The sequence below is a fragment of the Sparus aurata genome, chromosome 8 (genome assembly GCF_900880675.1).
Source record: "Sparus aurata chromosome 8, fSpaAur1.1, whole genome shotgun sequence".
NCBI classification, from domain to species: domain Eukaryota; kingdom Metazoa; phylum Chordata; class Actinopteri; order Spariformes; family Sparidae; genus Sparus; species Sparus aurata.
In genome coordinates this window covers 16,665,796-16,687,044 of record NC_044194.1, presented here as the reverse complement: position 1 = coordinate 16,687,044, position 21,249 = coordinate 16,665,796, and the positions used below count along the sequence as shown (strand labels likewise).

Genomic DNA, 21,249 nt, shown 5'->3' with positions numbered 1-21,249 from the left:
CGCTTTTTTCATTAGTTTGAATTTATATGTAAACACAGTGAGTTTGAAGTCATAAAGCGCCAGTCAAACAGAAGCAGACACGATCTGTAGACTGAAACTAAGTGTAGCGCTCCTGTCCTGATCCGTCCCGTCTCACACTTAGGCCCAGAAATGGCGGGAAGTTCTGTGTGGGTCGCAGGATGAAGTTCCGCTCCTGCAACACTGAGCCATGTCCGCGTGGACGGAAAGATTTCCGCGAAGAGCAGTGCTCTCAGTTTGACGGCAAGCACTTCAACATCAACGGTCTACCTCCCACCGTCCGCTGGGTCCCCAAGTACAGCGGCAGTAAGTACACCAATGTAATCAAAGAGCATGTCATTTGAGTCTTGTGGTCACCTGAGCTCCTACATCAGAGACAGATACTATTTACATCCAACTACACAATAAAGTTTGAGCATAGTGATGCAGTAAATTTGGTACATTTAACTTAAACACTGCATGTCTCCATTTCAAAATCATTTTTTTTCTCGTCTCAGTTGTTATTTGGGTAAACATCTCCTGCAGTTTCACACAGTCCACAGTGTGTGTAGCTGGGGTGTCGAGCAGAAACATGCTAAATTGTGAGGCGAGAAGATAGAAAGCACGCATCTGTTGTGTCATTCTTTTGTCATACTTCGCATACCCATGATAAGAGCCAGCCGGGGTACACTTTTATTTGACACACACAACAACATTAAAGCAACACAGCCCTTCCATATGAAGGTCCTGGCAGCAGTCCCTCTTGCAGCCGTATCTCATTCCTTTCCGAGATGGCCTGCCCAGCTACGTAAGATTACCATCTGGCAAAGCCCACCATGTCTAAGTTACTGCAAGTGATTCATTTATTTAATTGATGCTAGACAAGCGAACAGGCCAAGCCCTGGGGCCAGTGTGCCGTCAGAGAGAATGTGATTTTTTTCCAAACAGCAGATCAAAAATTGGCACTTCTTAGCAAGAGTTTGCTGAGCTTTGCAAAAAAAAAGTGTAAATAGGAGTAATATCAAAAACATTCTTTTCATCTTGTTACTGCTCAGGATTTGTGTTTTTATTAATGTCATTAACTTAATGAGCTATAGTCCAGCTTTTTCCATGATTTGTTTTCTTTTTCTCCATCCAGTACTAATGAAGGATCGCTGCAAGCTCTTCTGCCGGGTCGCTGGGACGACGGCGTACTATCAGCTGAAGGACCGTGTCATCGACGGCACGCCGTGTGGGCCAGATACTTACGACATCTGTGTTCAAGGCCTCTGCAGGGTATTTCTGTCCGTTTCATCTTTTATGATGAGTGTACACAACAACACGCACACGCAAGCTTCAACATCAACGTCGGCTTAGCCTTAACTTCTCCTCATGCTATCATGAGCAATCAAACTTACCGCTCCCGCCCCACACATGCTCGATTCATGTTTTTGATTACGGGAAAGGATTAAGCTTGAGTTTTCAGTGAAGTGTTTGTAGTTCACGGTTTAGAAACACCTGCATTTGCAAAGTTCATGATGTCAAGGTGAAACACCGCTGACAAATGTATCATTCAAACCAATCTTTTTAAGTACAGCATGTCATCATCCTAAATCACAAATTTGCATCTTCTCATCCGTGCCTCTTCAGCAAGCAGGCTGCGACCACGTTCTCAACTCGAAGGCCAGGAATGACAAGTGCGGAGTGTGTGGCGGGGACAACTCGTCGTGTAAAACTCTGGCAGGGACCTTCAACGATGCTCAGTATGGTGAGTCCCGCTGCTCAGATTACATGTAAGGCATACTAATAGCTGACTGTCCACAAAAACGGTGTTGCTATTAAACACACTGTATGTCAGCGGCTTCTGCACATGAGCCATGATATATCTGATGTGCAGTAAACATAGACGAGCTAAGAAAGACTTTAGTTCCACGTGACTGCAACGCTGACATGATACACACTTTAGGTGCTGATGTCACGTCTGGATATGTTTAAACTTTATTGCGCTTGACTTTCAGCAGCAACGTGCGCCTCAGCCAAAACTTTGAAAAATGTAGAATACCAATCATTACTAAAGCTTTCGAAACTGATTAACAGAGCAATCTCACTCGGGTGGGTCCTTCGATAGCAAACAGAAATCTGACGTCAGCCTTTTGCACTGTCCCGCTTAATGTGGTGCTTTGATGTGGGCCAACTGCTGATTGTATGCAATCCTTCTTAGGTCTGGGCAGCACAACAGCAGAGACATTAGCATAAAAGCTCTGGGTGTGGCCTCATCATTTTTACTCCGTATTAGTTTGGCACTGAGCTTTAGCGTCTCTATCATCTTCTCTCTCCCCACACTCTTTCTCTTGGCTAGGGGTAGTTTAAGAACTATATTGAACTGAACCCGGCACTGTCCTCAGCCTTGGTAGTGTGGCTGGACCTTAAAACAGAGAACGCGAGTGGGAGTGCTGCCCAGGCGGGATATCCCTCTGCTCCTGGGCCGAGGCCTGTCGTTCTGTCTTTCAGCCCTTTGTCCTTTTCTGATAATGCCTCGCTATTTTTGTCTCTGTCTTTTTTTTTTTTTTTTTTTACTTTGCTTTCTGTGTCTGTCTTTGTTCTCATCGCCAGACTAGACAAACTGAATTTGAGCATTTCTTTCTAATTTTTTTAGTCTTAGTCACACGCAAAGATGCTTCAAGATGTCTTACATTATGAATACAGACCATTGAAATGACACAGCATTTGAACATTTTTGTTGAATTCACGCTCCCAACAAACAGGGTGCAGCATATTATCTGACCAACTGTTAACTGCTGCTAACTGAAGACATGTTTAGCTAGTTGCCTCAGTCAGCCATGCAGCTCAGCCTGACTCAAAGCAATCAGGTCTTGATGATGTGCTGGTGCTTTACTTTTTCCCCATGTAGTTCATCATAGTTGAAGAAAACCTTTTGTTCCAGGTTTAAGTCAGTCTCCAGCACCTTGATGATCTCAGAAGACATAAATGTTGTGTAGTTTCATCTCTGCATAAACTTAAATCTCAGCACTCTACTGATTCTGGATGAAATCAGGAGGATAAGTTTCCGTTATAAACAGCTTAATGCTACATAGTGGATGTCTGGACATTTTACAGGAGATTTATAAGAAGAGTTTGTACATGCTTATGTTTTCTTGACAAAAACTAAAGCAGCGAGTGTTGAAATCAAGAAAAAGAAAAAGAAAAACTTGGAGGTTAAATGCATCCTGCTTCAGAATTGAAAGCTACTTGAATCACGGCCGCTACAAATCAAGCAAACATTTGTCATCGACTCAGCCAGTACCCACTGACAGCTTCCATCAGGGTGAGCTTGTGACACCCTCTAATTTTACTCCGCAGCCCATTAATACATCATCTTAGTTCTTGATATTGGCATAGAGAAGCGATGTTTGAGGTAAACCCAAGCATTCCCAGTGCAGTACGGTTGTGTTCACTGTTCTTTCCTGGGTCACTCTGTGGTGACGGAGGATTGTCTGTGTGGTCAGTTGCTGAGCCGGGGGATCTCTGAGGCCTCTGGTGGCTTGTGGATACCATATTTCCTCAGAGTTCATGTGCCCCTGTTTTTTCTATGAGCTTATCCTGTCCCCAGTGTTTAGGGAGGAAATTTGACATGACACATGGTATTTTAATTTTTCTTTGTCTTGTGGTTTCATTTTGAAGGAATATGCAAAGTAGTTTCTTTTCACTGCGTTTTTTTATGACTGTAAAGTAGAGGGAGAAGCTTTTCTGTCATGATTGGCTTGTGATGGAATTACAGTAGAGTACTTGTGTATGTTTCTGTGTCTGTGTGTGAAAAGATCTACATGACTGATGAGAGAAAGATATGTAAACCAAGTGCTGCCCCCGAGTGGCTCAAGGTGTCAGACTAACCATCACCAGCCCACACCTTTCCTCTCGTTCCATTCAGGTTGAAGGAAATATGTGGACGTTCTGAGCAAACAGTTGTTGGTTCAAATCCCTAACCTGAACTCTCAAGCTCAAAGAATAGAGTTAATACTAACAGTCTCATTAACCATTATTCCACTTGTGGTAACCTCTTTGAATCTCCTCTGATTTTAGTGGACTTAATTAGTGGCCAAAAACACTATATACATTATATATAAATAATAATTTTTCAACAAACATTGTAAAACATTTGCTGGTTCCAGTTCCTCAAATACATGGATTTACTAAATAATACTACTATTTTTATGTAATTCATGATAGTAAATGAGGAATCTTTGGTTTGTTGGTTTGGACAATAAAATTGTGATTTTTTTAAAACAATTAATCATAGAAATCTCTGATAATGAAAATCGTTTGTTGCATCCCCATTCAGCAGTTAAAATGCAGCTGCGTCTTTGAGTCTTACCTGTTAAATGTCACATTTATTATCTGTTTGATGTTGACTATGATGTACATAACTTGTAGCAGTTACTCTCATGAGCAGGGCAGTCACCCGTGCTTTCAGTGGCTCTTCAAATTTACACTTGCCTTGAAATATCCTTTTCAGTCGCTGTAACACAAAAGCATTTAGGTTTCACGCTTCTCACATCAAGATACAGATTCTTGATTTTCTCCTTATTTTCTCCACTAACTGGTCTCATCTTCTTTATTTTTTTCTAATTCACACCCCTCGCCCCCTGTTCAGTCTCCGGCCCTACATTTGTGTTGTCAGCTTTCACGTGATCTCTCTCCCTCATGCTCATTCGTTTTCTATGTTAGTTTATCATGGGACAACAGTCCCGGTGTAGTAATTACAGGCCAAAGGTAGGTCCAGGGAATAATTACATATCATTTCGCGGTCGGGCCCCTGAGGCTAAAACAAGGTCTCCTGCAGGATATTTGAGAGGACTAGACCCTTTTTTTTATTTTTTCAAGTGTGACATTTAAATCCCTGAAGGTTGGAAGCGGACTTCCCTGACTGGAGTTTGGTGTACCATAGTGAAGCTATTATGAAAATCAAGGTGGGACTGCTCACTGCTGGTATTGTGGCTGCTTTGTTCCCCTTTGAGACCGCTTAAAAAAATTGTGGAACTCTCTGTCTTACTCTGTTTTCTGTCTTTTCCCACAGGTTACAACACAGTGGTGCGGATCCCAGCCGGAGCCACCAACATTGATATCAAACAGGTCAGCTACTCTGGAAAGCCAGAAGACGACAACTACCTCGGTGAGTGTGCCGCATGTGTGTGTCAGTGAAACGATGTGGTTTTAAGCAACACCGTATCGAATTGCATGGTCTTCTTGGGAAACTCAAACCAAAATGGAAGCCGTCCAAGCTAATAAGATGTATATATTACGCCCCTTCAGTTCCCATCTCATAGGTCAATGCCATTATCCCCTAACATGACCATAAACCACCCAGGCTTGGTGACCCTGAGCTGTAGAGGCAGGCTTTTAGTAAAGGAGACATGGGGTAAACTGTTGTCAGAGCGTTTGCATAAAGGAAAGGAAACTGTCATTTGTACTGAGCGTATACGGAGGAAACGTGGAGGGGCGTTGGTCCATCTGGACATGGCAGAGAGGGTTGGTTGGGAAAGCAAATGGAGTGTCAGCTCAGGAGAAAGATAAATGAGGCAGCAATAGGTGCTAATTAGAGGCATGTGGAGCCCAGGCCGCATGAAAGTGGATATAGGGGTATAGGGTTAGATGGACCCACCAGGCTCAGTGTGTGTGTGTGCGTGTGTGTGTGTGTGTGTGTGTTTGTGTGTGTGTGTGAGTGTGTTTGTGTGTGTGTGCGTTTCTGTCTGTGTGTGTGCGTGCATGTGAGGGAAAGAGACAGACAGAAAGAGAAAAAAAAAGCATAAAAAGGAGTTTTGCTGTAAGGGCGGCCTCCCATTTTCAGATGGTTCAAGTCAGGTTCAAGATGTTTTAAGCCAGATTGTCCGAAAACACATCTGGCAGAATCTCGTCGACGTGCTGCTGTGAACAGGTCGACTCCCGCTGTTTGACGAGTGCCGCAGCCGCACACTGGGCGGGTGGTGTCTGAATTAAACGTGGTTGCTATTTGCAACGCCTTGTCGATTTTGTCATTCCGGCTCGTACAGTGTGTAGAAAACGATTTGGAGAAGACCACAGCAGTCATGACATAAAAAGGAGGCTTTGAAGTTGTGACTCCTCCGCTTTGAAGCTCTCGCCTGTTGGACTTGGCATAGAGAACTGACTTCACTTTTAAAAAGCAGCGTCCCACCTGTCTCATTTCACCTTTGCCTAGTTCTTTTAACTTATTTTTAATCTCTATTTTGCTATATAACAATACATTTTTCTTACAATGCTATGATGCAAAAAGAGCATAAACTGTGGTATTTGTAGCATATTTGCATTATTACCATCCGCATGTGCTTTCCCAGTGTGGATGAACGATAATGCTGTTATGGATGGAGATTAGATCTGAAAAAGTGGTAAAACACTCATCTGGACGAAGACTGTTGATGTTTTAAAACTTTGTTTTCACTTATATTACTGTGGAGGTAGCCTTAGGGTCCAGTGCACAGTTGCAATGGTTAATAAGATTTGTTGTCAACTGTTAGATTAATTGCACTGCTTTGATACTCTTTTAATGTTATTTGGACTGTGATTCTAGCTTTTTAAATGTGAATATGTTCTTGATTATTTCCTCTATCATAGTAAACTGAGTATCTTTGGATTGTGGACAAAACAAGACGTGTGGTTGTCACCTCTTGCTTTAGGAAACAGTGATCAGCATTTTTCACCGATTTATAAGAATTTTATTATAATGAAAATAATTGTAATAATAGAAGCAGTTCACAGTTGTCATTCCCAATGAAAGTCTACAAATGCAAAATGTAGAAAAGAGGAGGATAAATCAATGCTGGAGGTCAATCATGAAAATAAAATAATGTGAATACATTCCATTCTTTTAAAGAGCTGCAGCGCTGCGTTAAGATTCCGATGATTCTCTCAAAAACTTATTTTCCGGGTGATGACAGACGTTATTGTCAGTAGTACTTCTACTACCTCTTCTAGCATTTGCCATAGTCGCTCAAATCGCAACCAGGCACACCTATGGAAGATTTTGGAACGACGTAACAGGCAGCGCTCCTCACCAATCCTCACAGCACCATATGAGAGTAAATCTCCTGGAAGAAAGATGTTAATCCTTTCAGCTGAGTAACAGAGAGTTGAATAATCGTTGAAAAGCTCAGGGAGAGCTGAAGCTGTTCTTATGTTTTACCCATCAAGTTCACTGTTAGTGTGTGTGTGTGTGTGTGTATGTGTGCATGTGCATTTTCTGAGGCATTGTTGTTTTTTTTCCATTTCTGCAAAGCATCAGTGATGACAACCAGAGTCTGCAGATTATTGTCAAACCCCCACAGTCGTCTTTAGGCTAAAGACTAGCTGGCATCCAACATTGTGCAGACTTAAATGTAAACAAAGCTGCGTCTAGAGACTTAATCACATACATTGTTCTGGCATGCTCGCGCAGATTGTAATTAACTGCATGTTTCTCGAAACCACAGTGTTCGAGGTAGAGAAAAGGAGGTGGTCGCTTCATTGTGGGCTTATATGCTAGTTTGCTTGTGTGAGTGTGTGTTATTTGTATGTTTTTGTACTCCCTTGTTTGAATTGCAATGTCAGCCATTAAGAAGAGTCACACAGTCTAACTCCAAATAACTGCAATTTAGTGCCACCAGTGTTACAACATACCTCCACTGCAACGATGGCTTTGCAGAACAATGGTTTGGCAGCCTGGAGACTGTTTACTTAACATATAGTCTGAAATGATAAATGCCACATCTCGTAAACATTCCCAAAACCTCAATTATGCAAGAGAAACAAACTCACTTTAGGAAACATTCCTTTACTTAACGCTGAGCTCTTTCGCATATGGAGCCCTGTTTTGTTTATGGTTTGTGGTCACACAACGTTGTTCTTATCTACCCATTTCTTATTCCAGCATTATCTGATAGCCAGTCCAACTCCCTCCTGAATGGGAACTTTGTGGTGGCCATGTTCAAAAGGGAAATCACCTTCAAGGGAACCGTCATCGAGTACAGCGGCTCGGACACAAAAGTGGAGCGCATCAATTGCACTGACCGCATCGAGGAGGAGCTCATTCTGCAGGTATTGGCAGGAAGCTTTCCCATCTTTGTTTTCTTTATCAGTGTTGCGACTTTGCCTTTACCATAATGCTTTTTTTTTTTTTTTACGCAGGTCTTGTGTGTTGGAAACCTCTACAACCCTGATGTCCGTTACTCCTTCAACATACCCATCGAGGAACACAGGGAGCAGTTTGTGTGGGATCCCTCAGGCTCCTGGCTTGAGTGCAGCCGCATCTGTCAGGGTAAATGCTCCGCCAAATCTTTACAACATGATAATTTCTGTTTGGTTTCCGTTCATTTGTCAGAGTGTTACAAGTGCACTTAAGATCTAGGAGCTGTTGTGCACCCATTATACATGAACAAGGACATATTTCAGGCACATTAGGGCTATATTTGTTTCACATTTTGCAATATTCATTCTTGTCTAGAAAGGTTTATTGTCGTGGAGCCTCATGGTCCCCCTGACACACAAATTTCACCCCTCCTTTTGATACAAACCCAAGAAATTTACTACCAAAACTCTAAAAAGTGTGAGATTTATAGGAACCACACTGTGTCCTGCAACTCTTATTACATGAACATGGATCCAAGTGTCAGACCACATTAGGATTAGCATTTCTCTTGCATCACTTACACACACCTCTGGATTTAAAAAATGTACTCACTCACCCCTCCCTCCATAAATCCCCTTTCCTGGCAACCCCAATATGACCCCGGCCTATCACATCGCCCGACACCTTCCCTTTAGCCCTGTGCCTTAACCCGACTAAGCTCCTCAAATTTCCCTTTAAGAAGCAAGCTAGTCAGGCTTCCAGCAGGTCAGAGTGCACAGTGGGATCCAGTAAAGGATATATTTGTGGGGTCTGGGACCAACATGGACCCCTAAGGCTGTGCGATGAAGAACCCGATGTCAGAAAGCTGGTTAGACTTGCTAAAGGTGGAAAAATGTGATATTTTGTCGAGTGACCTGTCTGCCAGATGTTGTCAGATTTAAGCTCGGCTTTTCCTCATCTGTCTCTGTGCACGTGTGGTGTTTGCAGGTGAGCGAAGACGAAAGGCAGTGTGCGTGCGTAAGAGTGACCACCTCGAGGTGTCGGACCAACGCTGTGAACATTTACCTCGTCCTCTTGCTGTTGCTGAGCCCTGCAACGCTGACTGTGAAGTCAGGTGCGCATTAATACACAAAGACACACACACACACACACACATAGAAAACAGCTGCCTACTGATCACACACAGAGAAACATTTATCTGCATCTCCTCTCACACAGGTGGCATGTTGCTGGAAAGAGCGAATGTTCTGCTAAATGTGGCCCAGGCTACCGCAGCCTGGATGTCCAGTGTATGAAGTACAGCCTGATGAAGAGGCAGAGTGAGAGGATGGAGACCAGCGCCTGTGGAGATGCTGTCAAACCTCAGACCAGAGAGCCCTGCCACGGGGACTGTCTGCTTAAGAGCTGGCAGTACAGTGCCTGGTCACAGGTACAGTCAATGGAAGAATTTTAGACTTTGAAAGGAATCAAACGTGAGGCCCCGGTCTAATTTTGGGCATATTTTCAAGGGTTACACTGTGCCCAGATAGGCAGGTGTCAAATTAAAGGAAAAACCTAAATAATTGAGTGGAGAAGAAACAGTGACACTTTCTTTTTTTGTTGGTATGATTTCAGTCAACTTGTCCCCTTCGATGGAAGGGTCTTTGCAAATTGATACAAGTATGAGTCCCTTTTCCTTTAATTTGTCCCCTGTCTGCATCTTTTGGGTCGATCTTATGTCACCTTTTGCAGGGAAAGGTTTATGGAACATCTCAGGCCATCTTGAAAGCTGTGAAACATATAATAATGTATGTACTGTTTATTCTGTACATTTATTTAGTTCCATGGATATAGGATAGTGTACATTGTATCTGCAAAATATCCTTTTTGGACATTAAAAAAAATCAAAAGTTCAACTTGGATGACCACAATGATTAACTGAACATGTCAAATGCTCTCTTCTCCTCAGTGCTCTAAGACGTGTGGACGTGGGAGCCGCAGGAGAGAGTCGTACTGTATGAACAACCTGGGAAGACGGCTGGTTGACAGGGAGTGCAACGAATACCAGAGGGGGGACACTGAGGCCTGCAACGAACAGCTGTGTCCGAAGTGGACTCTTAGCGAGTGGAGTGAGGTAGGAACGCTTCACAAACATCACACATACTAGAGATTATACTCATCAATACAGATCATACTCAAGTAAGAGTAAAAGTACCTGCAAATTGTACACAAGTACGATACTTAGATGCTTTCCGTCATAGTTGTTCTCCCCCAATGGCAGAAACAGGGTAGAAATGCAGTCGTGTTGTCAACACATACTCACATTTTAAAATGAATCACATTTTTTTCTCTACATTCTCCATCATCGCGTCACCCCCACCTTCCTCGCTCAGTGCCTGGTAACTTGTGGGAAGGGGATGAGGCACAGACAAGTGTCCTGCAGCTCGGGAGCCGGGCAAGAAAAACTGAGTGAGCACTTCTGCGACCTGTCCAGCAAACCCTCCGCCGTCGGGAGCTGCGAGCTGCCCGAGTGTGCGTCCTGGCAGGTCGGCGTCTGGGGAGCGGTAAGTCATGCAGACACACACAAACACATACATGCACACACACACAGATAAGACACAGACACACTGTGACTTGCAGTGTTTGACTGAGGAAATGGGTTTCACGTGCTTCTCGCTGTCTAGGAGTTTGACTCGTATCTGATACTCTGTGAGTGAGTGTGTGCATGTGTGTGTGTGGTCACAGTGAGTGAATGTGGTGTGTGGGAGTGACAGTGTATATTTCAAGTTTGTGTGTGTGTGTGTGTGTGTGTGTGTGTGTGTGTGTGTGTGTGTGTGTGTGCGTGTGTGTGCGTGTGTGTGTGTGTGAGTGAGTGAGTGTGTTTGTAACATGATATACCGGCGAGTTACGGAGGAGTGTGCTCCGACTCCAGCTGCCATTTCCTCCACGGTGCTTTCACTTTGCCCTCATATCCTGTCAGACTAAACCTGACCCATGGTGCACACACACACACACACACACACACACACACACACATGCACGCACACACGTACACACTTTTCCGTGCATTCAAATTTCTACGTTTCCAACTGTTTCTGTATAGATTTAGCACAAATTGAATGAAACGCGTATGAATGGGCGTCTTTGGCCATTCATAGTCTAGATTATACATATAAATCTAATTCCCTCCCCACACATGTTTGAATGAAGTTAGTGGTATTTACAGAGCTGGAATATATTGGCTGGTTAATGCCTGTGTGATTATAATTTGCTGCTCAAATAAACCTATCCTGTGGCACTTCCTCTGCTCTCGCGTTGTACCTTAGTGTGGTCACACTGCCTCACAGAATTGGGTTAAGGGTCGAGACGAGACTCTGGAAGCGTACGCGAACGCATGTGTCCATATGTGTGTGAGTGTGCATGTTAAAGGCTTACCCAGGCTCGACTGAGCTGAACCTTGACTTGAGGCCCCGTCTGAGATATCAACCTTGACATACTTAGATAGAGTTTGAGATAGCTTTCGTTGACTGGACTTCTCTGTGTATGTGTGTGATTTTGTCTTCCAGTGTGCAGTGACCTGTGGCCATGGCTACCAGATGAGAGCTGTGAGGTGTGTGTCGGGGAACTATGGTGACACGGTAGACGACAGGGAGTGCAATGCAGCGGCGAGGCCCAGAGACAGTCAGGTGAAAAAAAACACACGAAAAAAACAAAACTGTTCATAGCTTCTCACACACTCTTAACTGAATCAAGATTTCACCCTTATTTGTTCCAGAGTCGGCAGTTTGCTCTTGGGGTAAAAAAATAAAAATGCATGTCTTAATAGCATAAAATGCTGCACACAAGATTGAGTGCAGATGTCATGTACATCATATGAGATTGAAAACAAGACGTGGAGCTCATCATAATTACTGTAATTGAAATTTTACTGCTCAGATTTTTTTTACAAGGAGTGCAATGGTTAGAAGTTATTTTCATCCTGATTTTATGTATCCAATAAGTCGAGAATGCAGTTTGTAATAAGCAGGGTGCTCTATGACAGCTCAGAATATGTCTCAGCTGACAGGAAAGAACTGTAAAATGTACTAATGTACTAATGTAATTCTTAGGTTCATCACTGTGAGGTTTCATTCGATCAAAATTGTATTAGTACAACTTTAAATCTCATCAGTTTATTGTTTGCAATATGATTTGAGCCAGTAGACACATACTGTGGGTTAATTGAGCCTCACAACTGCTAGACCAATCAGGAACTTCAATGGCTTAGATAATGACAGCTCACATTCTTTGTGAGCAATGACTTAAACCAATCACATTAAGTCCAAAAATTAAGCGTCAAGCAACTACATGATATATCTTCTGTTAATCAGAGTCTATTAAGAGGGAAAATTTTGGTGCAATTTTACTGCTCAGTGAACCACCACAATTATTGATTTATTTGGATGTTTTAGATTTAGAGAGCTCTTGTCAGTCATGTGGTCATTCAAAGCAGATCCAATCACCTGCAAAGTGCCCCTGATCTGCTCTCTTTGATGATGCTCCCAAATGACCTCTATACAAACTTAAGTGAAGCAAAAGTCGTGACCTGGTTTACGTCAGCAGCCTCTTTATATGTTCGCCTGTCCTGCTGTGCTTTGACCCAAAGTCCAGTGTCAAAGTGGACAAAGAGCATGAGGCTGCAGCACACGCCTACCGTAGCAGTTCAAGTGTATTGCATGAGGGCTCTTTGACAGTGATGGACACAGAGCGCGTTGAGCTGATGACCTTTCAGTCTCCAGATAGGGATCTGTCTCAGCAGCTGGAAGTGAAGTCACATCAGTACGGACAGCCGATGTATGAGGCGGGTCTACAAGCTTTTGGAAGTTGGAACTAAACATTTAAAAAGCATTTTACAGCTGTCGGCATCCTCTACCGATGTGTACATGATGTCCATGAGCATTTTGTTTGCCCTCAATGTTTTTCTCTATGACCTCTTCCTTCAGGACAACTTTAATTATTAGTGTCCCAAAACGTACTAAATCGTTGCATCAAAGGGAGTCTTTTAAATTTGTTTAGAAATGTCTTTGGCACATTTAAGACCACCACTTCAGTGTATTTGACTTTATTTTACATGTTTGGATTCGTAGGACTGTGAGATGCCGGCTTGTCCATGGGCCTCTCCGGCACAGAGCACACCTCGGCCCGACAACTCCGCCCAGCTGCTGACCCAGTGGAGATACGGATCCTGGACCGCGGTAAGGAATCAAAAAGGGTTTATTGGGTCCATCTGAGCATATTACAGCCTGTAGGTTTACTTTAAAGAGTCCAGAGAATATACTAAAGCAAGGTAAACAAATTCATCTCTCTGCATTTGTAGCTTGAAGGAAAATGATCTGCTGGGCTCTGGAATCAAATTAAGCTCTGTATGCAAATTGGGAATAGCGATGAAAAAGTTTGTAAACATTTTTGTGTGTGTGTGTGTGTGTGATGGGTCACCTGCATGTGTGTGTGCACATATTAGGTTGAGGTATTAAACTTTATTGTATACCCCAGCATTCCTTCAGATAGTACAGACTGTACAGGACCATGATCCTCTTTGGCATTGTCTCTTCTACCCCCTGCTGCATCTACACACTCACACACACACACACACACACACACACACAGGCTCCACTGTCTGGGCTGAGAGGCCCCTCTGTCTCTCTGATACTTTGCATTGTTACTTGTCGCAAATGAAAACCAGATTCCATCTAAACACGAGTCTACGGTTTCTTAGATTGAACCCCGTCTGTCAATCTGAACGTCGGTATGAGCTCACATGTCAAAGAGGCCAGCGCCAGTGTGGTCTTAGAGACACCACACACATATTACACACAACACATGCATACAAACACATGCCTACATTCCCCCAGAGCAAGCCGAACTCCCATCCTCTTCAGGGTGTCATTGATATGAGGGGGATATTAAAGTGCCTATTTGAGCTGGAGCCATTTGATTGCATTAGGTATTCATCCCCTCACATGTATTTACTGTGATGTGTCACAGAGGTGGTAGGGATACTTCTATAGAGAGTTTAAGTGGGTGGAAGTAGCTCAGAAACAGTCATTTCAGGACAAGAGTAATGTTTGAGAAAATCATACATGCATTTGTGACATCAGGTAAATAATCTACAATACAGGAGAGGCCTACAAGTGGTCTGGTCTGGTCTAGCTCCACCTCGAGTTCCAGCCCTACCCCCTAACCCTAACTCACTGCAATATATACCAACGTTGTGCTAACAGTCAATTCTGGGTGTACAACTGGTGTTTGATTTGCAAAGCAGTCATGCGTGAAATCTGCAAACTTGTTTATTTCTGTTGCAGTTTTTACTGTAACATATAGTTAAATACTTCGCTCTGACTTACCAGAGCTTTTGCTGTGCTTCTTCATGTACCGTGTTGCTTTGTGAGCATCTTTGAAAGGAACCCCAGACTATGGTCTCCAAACTAATGTTAGTGAAAGTGTTGTTATTAATGAGATGTTAAAGCATCAGACATGTAGTTCAGATGAATGAGATGCAGACACAAAAATCTTATTGCACCGAAATGCAATCAGAAACAAGTGGAACGCAATGGGTGAACCAAACCATTTTAAAATTCTACATTAGACACATATTTATCCCAGCTCTGTTTCTATCTGCATGTCCTCCAGTGCTCGGTGTCCTGTGGCAAGGGGAAGCGAGCGCGTTATGTCAGCTGCAGAGATGCCCAGGGAGGAGTGGCTGACGAATCACACTGCGTCCACCTGCCCCGCCCCCCAGAGACCTCCTCCTGCTTCAGCCCCTGTGGCCAGTGGCGTTCCGGGGAATGGTCTCCTGTGAGTTAAAACATCCATCACTGTGTCTAATCAATACAGATGTTTTCCACTCTGGAGACTTCCAGTGATCACCCGCATGTTCACTCTTCTGACAGTGTTAAAATCACCCTGAAACAAAGTTGGCATTTGCTGTGATTTTGGGCATTTCGGTATTGGTTCGTGAATAACGGCAAGGCAAGGGAGCCAAAACTCTCGATGACGACACCAACATACCAGCATTGGGACTGTTTAACTGGCAGTCAGGGGAGCCAGGGATGATTTACAGTGATGCTGTCGCAAATCTTTTAATCATGTGTTCATGTGAAATGAAAGCGCCTCAAAAAACATCTCTGACCACAACGTCTAAGTTAATTGAATTCACATCTTTTTAAGATGATTTCTACTCCTGCTGTAGTCGCAGTTCCGGACTCAAGGGGCTTCACATCACAAGGCTGCACATCATGAATCAATACATGGGAGCAATCAATAAAAACAACACTCACAAAAAACTGATTTAGAACCTGAAAATGTCCTACAGTAATCCCACTAGGGAAATACATGAAGGAAATGTCTTGAAAAGATAACTGAAAATGGGTAAACAACGGGATATTGTGACATTTCCTTACTCCCTCTCATCACATCAGTCAATTACAAAGTTCTCATAGCATTGCAGGTGATGTAGTCATTATCTTAAATGAGATTTCGACCTATTTCAAGATTAAATTACTTTTAAATGGTGTAAATCATTGTTTTCTTGTGAAATTGACAGCCTCCCCATCACCTCAGTTTTTAACACCATGGTCTCTCCCCTTTTGCCCCAGTGTTCAGTGACTTGTGGCGTGGGACGACTCACTCGACAGGTGGTCTGCTCCAACTACCACCAGCCGGTGGGAGAGTCTTTCTGTGACCCAGACGAGAAGCCTGCAACAGAACAGGAGTGTAACGTTGCACCCTGCTCCTACCATCGCCAGCGCATCAACGACCAGCCTTACGGATATCCTCAGGATCCAGGACGCCATCCCGGCCACAGCAGCTGGAATGTGCCCTCAGCAGACAACCAGTGGAGGACCGGACCCTGGGGAGCAGTATGTTCAGACTGTGATCTTGTGCAGAGATGTTTTTTTTCTTGTGATAGATTCATTTAAGAAATTCCAGTCAGATTTTGCATTATTTGCTTTGGTCATTCTGTGTTAGTCAGATATAGGTGTTTGCTCCATGTCTAAGATGGGAAGTCATTTTTAGGGTTCAATATGTTTTGAAATATAACTCAGAGAGCCATGCCATTTGGAAGGGACACAGAGAAAATGGTGTTCAATGGATCCAAATGATTGAAAGGCAAAAGCAGATGCCTTGTTTTTCATTACTCGCTCTTGAAAATGGAATCTCAGCTAGTAAATACATATGGATACTTCCATTTTGCTTGCTAAAATAGTGTTTGATTGATGTTGTACCAAGTTTCAAGAGCTATAACACCATCAGAATTCAAGATATGGCAAGTATGGCAAGCCAAGGCTCCTTCCACGTTGTCTCCATATTTAAATTGAACAAGATATGGGGCTTAACATGCCTAATCAAAAAAAACTTGCACAGAAACTAAAATGTCCCACTTGTCAAGTATCAAGGCACTAATTAATATCTTTGAATGCCCGCATGACTTATCGTTAATAGAGAATCCAATGAAGAATTAAATGTTTTTGTTATTTATGGACAGCAGAGTTCATAGGTGTTGTCCATTAACATGGAGGTAGCAGATGTTTTCATGTCAGGGAGCCGTACATGGTAAAGGATTTTAGAAAAAGCACCAAGGGCCCGATTGCAATGCAATACAAGGGCTATAGAGTATACGACTAGAGTATACTGTATATACATGGTTCAGTGCATGTTTCACCATTCAGGGCTCTATCCAGTAGGTGTATAACCCAGAAAAAATTATAGGTTACTTCCAGCTAAACTCTTGATTCTTAAGCTGAAATTGATTGGACACAAACAAATATTCTGTCATCCATTTTGCCATCAATAGCCCTCGTGGACCAAGAGTGAACAGAGCGAAAGACAGGCCTTCAGCTCCATGTGTCGGTTGAAACCTGTTTTATCTTCCCTTCATCAAGTGGAAAGATCTATTTCTGGCTTTGTATGGTGAAGGTGCAAATGAACCTTTAACAAATTGTGACTTGCACATGACCAAAAGTAACGGGTGATTGTTACGAACGATGGCTTCCCCAACCACTTGTAGAATGCATGCGGCCCTTCATTTTCAGTTGATGTAATCCCTGGAGCCATGTACTCTTTCAGTATAAGTTTTTTCCTCATGTTGCATTTGCATTTGTGGGGAGCCCAGTGTGTAGTTTTAAATAGAGTACTAATTTGTTCTAATTGACAAAAGTGGTGAATTTTGAATAGGTTAAAAACACCTGGCTATTTTACCGTGAAACTCTCCTTTAGAGTAGATACCTGTTTTGTGCAGTTTCTTCTTCTGAAAGCCATGAGGAAAAACATTGTTCTGTTTTCTGAATCCTCCCCCCCCCAGCAGAGGCATTCATCGCAGTACACTGTTCAGTCTCACATAATGAACTTGACTGGAAGCACTGCTGTTCATTCTCACTCTGTGATGTCCTCCCTCACATGTTGAGAGCACTGAATGTACTCACTCCCGTTGACAGTGGGGATGTGTCATTTTAATTGGATGCAGAGTGTACCTGCTGCTCCGTCCAAGGCTGTGTTGTTCGATGTCTGAGAACAGTCTTTCATGGACTGATGTTTCCATTTTGAACAGTGCAGCTGGGTTTGCTTTCAGTCAAACTCAGGTAAATTCAGTAATGCAGGCTCTGTGCTGCGTATGTACTTCTGTTTGTGTTTTTATATGTGCACCTGTGTTTCCTGGCTGGTGAACACTGAAGAAACCAAATTCCCATCATCCCATTTTTTTAAATGTGTTGTATTTGACCTGGATATAAAAAGAAAGACTGAGAAAGACAATTATAAAATACTAATAGATACATTTTCACAAACACATCTACAAAGTTTGAGTTAAGAATATTTTACTGGAGTAAAGTATCATAGTATATACTACATGGCAAAACAAAATATATATTTCCATCCCACCACTTCCATTAAAATGAATTTCCATGACTCATAATGGGCCTTTGTGCATAAAGTATCTTTATGCAAATTAAAGTACTTGACGACCAACTAAATCCAATGGATTATGGTCTGTGAGTTTTCTCTGTCTATTAGTGTGTGTTATAGTCCGAACTGACACATTTTATGTGCTCTGTAGTGTTCCAGTACCTGTGCCGGAGGCTTCCAGAGGCGAGTGGTGGTCTGTCAGGATGCTGATGGACGCAGCAACAGCTACTGTGACGAGAGGGTCAAACCTGCCGAGTCTAAGAGCTGCGACTCTGGGCCGTGCCCTCTGTGGAACTACGGCGTCTGGGGAGAGGTGAGGCTCGATCTAGAGTTCAAAGCACCACTCACTCATTGTGAACCTCATTACGATTCCCACACAACTCCTGAGTTTCACCCTTATCGTCTGTTGTGTCTTCTCTGTCTACATGTAACTCGCCGTCTTATCACTTAAACACAGGAATTTGTCTCCTCTCACTCTGAGAGAACTGTTAGTTGGGTCAAAGGACGCTGGTCTTATAAAGTCACACACACACATACACACATTATGAGTCACACTATTATTATAGAATGTTATTATGCATCATTGTTAAACATCATCTTTTGTTTGCTAACCTCAGTGCACACTGACCTGTGGTGGAGGGCGGAGGACTCGACTTGTGGTTTGTCAAAGGCCCAACGGACAGAGGCTCAATGACTACAACTGCGACGTCCTGGACAAGCCGCCCAACATGGAGCAATGCAACCTGCAGCCCTGTCCAGGCTCTGCCTCCTGGCACCGCCGACCATGGAAGCCGGTACGATAGTACTAACTTGTTTTCCTCCAACACTTATCCTCCTCACTGAAGGCGCGTCACTGTGAGTAGACATGGTGTGTGCTAAAATGACATCAGACCTGTGTACTGAGCGTGCTTTTTAGCCTAAAACTGTAGGGAATCCTGAAGTGAGTGCGGGTATTCTCGCGCCACTGTTGGCTAGCCAGCTCCAGCCCACCCAGATGGGCCCTGCAGTGGCATGGTGCTGATTAGGATCAAGAAGAAAAAAAAAGAGAAAAATACACAAAAACACAATGCTGCTCCACTTAGGGGATCATTAAAAACACATGGATCCCATTTTGAGCCAAGGCTCCAAATTAAAACGTATAAATCAGGACAGTGTTGTCCAACAATGCCATATATTTGTAGAGGCATAACTCTAGAAGATATTTATTTCATATATGAGGCGTGAAGTAAATGTTCTTTGTTGTTATTGCTATCTTCACCCTGTATCCGCAGTACACAAGTGTATATTTGTGTATAAGAGTTAATATTATGAACTTTATTGAACAGCAACAAATGACTGTCAGTGTATCTTGTATATGTATCTTTGTACAGTATGACTTTGTTTATCAAGTAGCTAGTTTTTCATTACTGAATATTATATTTAATATTTTTGCTGGTGCTTTTGGTCAGACCTCTCATATCTCTTTATGAGTAAATGCAGTTTGTACAGAGGAAAATATTTTCAAAACATGTTTCATTCCTATTTTTGATAATTTGTTGTTTTTTTTTTACTTAAGTTGAAATGCAATTTAGAAAGGCTTCATCTCTGTCAGGTTAAACATTAACAGAATAGCAACAAAACATATTAAGCAAAAGATACAAATACACTTTTAAAAACTATATCCAAAAACTACATGAAAAAGTAAGTGCCTTGAAAAATAAGCCATACAAGAAAGATTCTTTTATTGAAATATAAGTTTTTATTTTATGTTTCAATAAGGTATATTTTCCGTTAAATGATGTAGTCTACGTCACATAGGAAAACAGGCATAAATGCTTATTAACTGCACAGTTACTACACATTCTTTCTTCACCTGGTGCTTCATTCAAGCTTTTGGGCACAAGCAATTGTGTTGGCCTGTCGGAATAAATCATCTTATGTGTTAATTTAAATCACTTTGGACTTAAGCCTTACAATACATCTGTGAGAGGACGACAGTCTGAGGTTAAACCCGGTTTCTCTTAAAATGCAGTTTATGCTGATATTGTGCTATTTTTGCCTGTCTTGATGATATGGTACTATTTCATTTTTACATTATACAATGGTGCATTGTTGGTATCATGAAGACAGAGTTGTATCATGTTTCTGTGGCTAAGAAGAGTTTATTTATTCTGTTAATGGTATGCAGCATCAGTGCAGCTTATATAATATAAAAAATGCTGGCGCAGTGAATCGAGGTTTTCATTGTGCCGCTCTTTTACAGCTTTCATCATTTTCCATAAAGCAACATAACACACACAGATACCTCCTCCTTATAAAGTTATAGTCATTTGTTGCTGTGCCTCTTTATTCCTTTGGCCAGTTTTTTTTTTTTTTTTTTTTCCTGAAGGATTTTTTTTTTTTCAAATTAAACTTATTTATTTGTTTACAATAGATTACTAATTGTTGCAGCTTTAATGTTTTTGTTCCAGATTGATGTAACACTGAACTTGAATTATTTGTCATTATACACCCATGTCACCTGAACACTACTGGTTGGGGCCATTTACAGTCAAAAATAAAACAAATATTACCCCAAGCCACCGCCGTCAGTGTCTAAGATCAACATGCTCCCCTATTTGTTCAGCAAGGCAATCTTCACAGATGAACACTACTATTATGAAATGCATGTATTTGCCACAAATAAAAAGCGAACATTAGGCTATAAACAAACTACGTGCATGACTTCAACACCACCGCGACCAAGTTTTGTACTACATAATACTTTACTTGACTATAAACTGATGACATCCACAGGTTGGAAAGTTTGAGTTAGAATTGTTTGCAGGTAAAAATCTGCCCACAAGAAGGGGCGAGTGAGTGGATAAGTGTCCGTGTTCGGAGTGATCACGTTAACCTTTTCACTACAAGTGCAAAAAATGCAAACTTATTTCCAAGTCAGGACTTATTCCTGCAGCTATCAAGGTCAGTTCATGGTTTAAATGACAACAAAGTAACATATTAAGACCAAACTTACTGCTCTCACCCAAGACAGGATCCACAATACATTTGCCTTATAGAGTATGTGTTGCATTCTGAGTTTGGCACTCTGCAGCGGTTGTGCAGATTTAGGCTCCTGCAAAAATGTGCCACGTAAGCATCCTGACTAGCATCATGGTTATGGCAACATGAACTCATCATGACACATATTTCAGGTTAAGTGTTGCAGTTGGGTCTTTATTTATGTCCTCTCAGTGAGGATGTCTGCAGTCTCCTCCTTT

At 42.4% G+C, this 21,249-nt stretch overlaps 1 protein-coding gene across 1 annotated transcript in view; it reads left to right on the top strand.

Moving 5' to 3' along the window:
• Positions 1 to 21,249, top strand: part of LOC115586796 (A disintegrin and metalloproteinase with thrombospondin motifs 20) — an 84,058-nt gene that overhangs the window by 39,191 nt on the left and 23,618 nt on the right. Inside the window, exons 13-28 of the mRNA XM_030426148.1 lie at positions 143 to 324; positions 1,136 to 1,272; positions 1,627 to 1,744; positions 5,051 to 5,146; positions 7,895 to 8,061; positions 8,152 to 8,281; positions 9,080 to 9,206; positions 9,311 to 9,521; positions 10,041 to 10,205; positions 10,465 to 10,635; positions 11,638 to 11,757; positions 13,198 to 13,305; positions 14,741 to 14,905; positions 15,706 to 15,969; positions 18,162 to 18,323; positions 18,628 to 18,804. Coding sequence (XP_030282008.1) covers positions 143 to 324; positions 1,136 to 1,272; positions 1,627 to 1,744; positions 5,051 to 5,146; positions 7,895 to 8,061; positions 8,152 to 8,281; positions 9,080 to 9,206; positions 9,311 to 9,521; positions 10,041 to 10,205; positions 10,465 to 10,635; positions 11,638 to 11,757; positions 13,198 to 13,305; positions 14,741 to 14,905; positions 15,706 to 15,969; positions 18,162 to 18,323; positions 18,628 to 18,804 — 2,500 coding nt within the window. The remainder of the gene's footprint in view (positions 1 to 142; positions 325 to 1,135; positions 1,273 to 1,626; positions 1,745 to 5,050; positions 5,147 to 7,894; positions 8,062 to 8,151; positions 8,282 to 9,079; positions 9,207 to 9,310; positions 9,522 to 10,040; positions 10,206 to 10,464; positions 10,636 to 11,637; positions 11,758 to 13,197; positions 13,306 to 14,740; positions 14,906 to 15,705; positions 15,970 to 18,161; positions 18,324 to 18,627; positions 18,805 to 21,249) is intronic.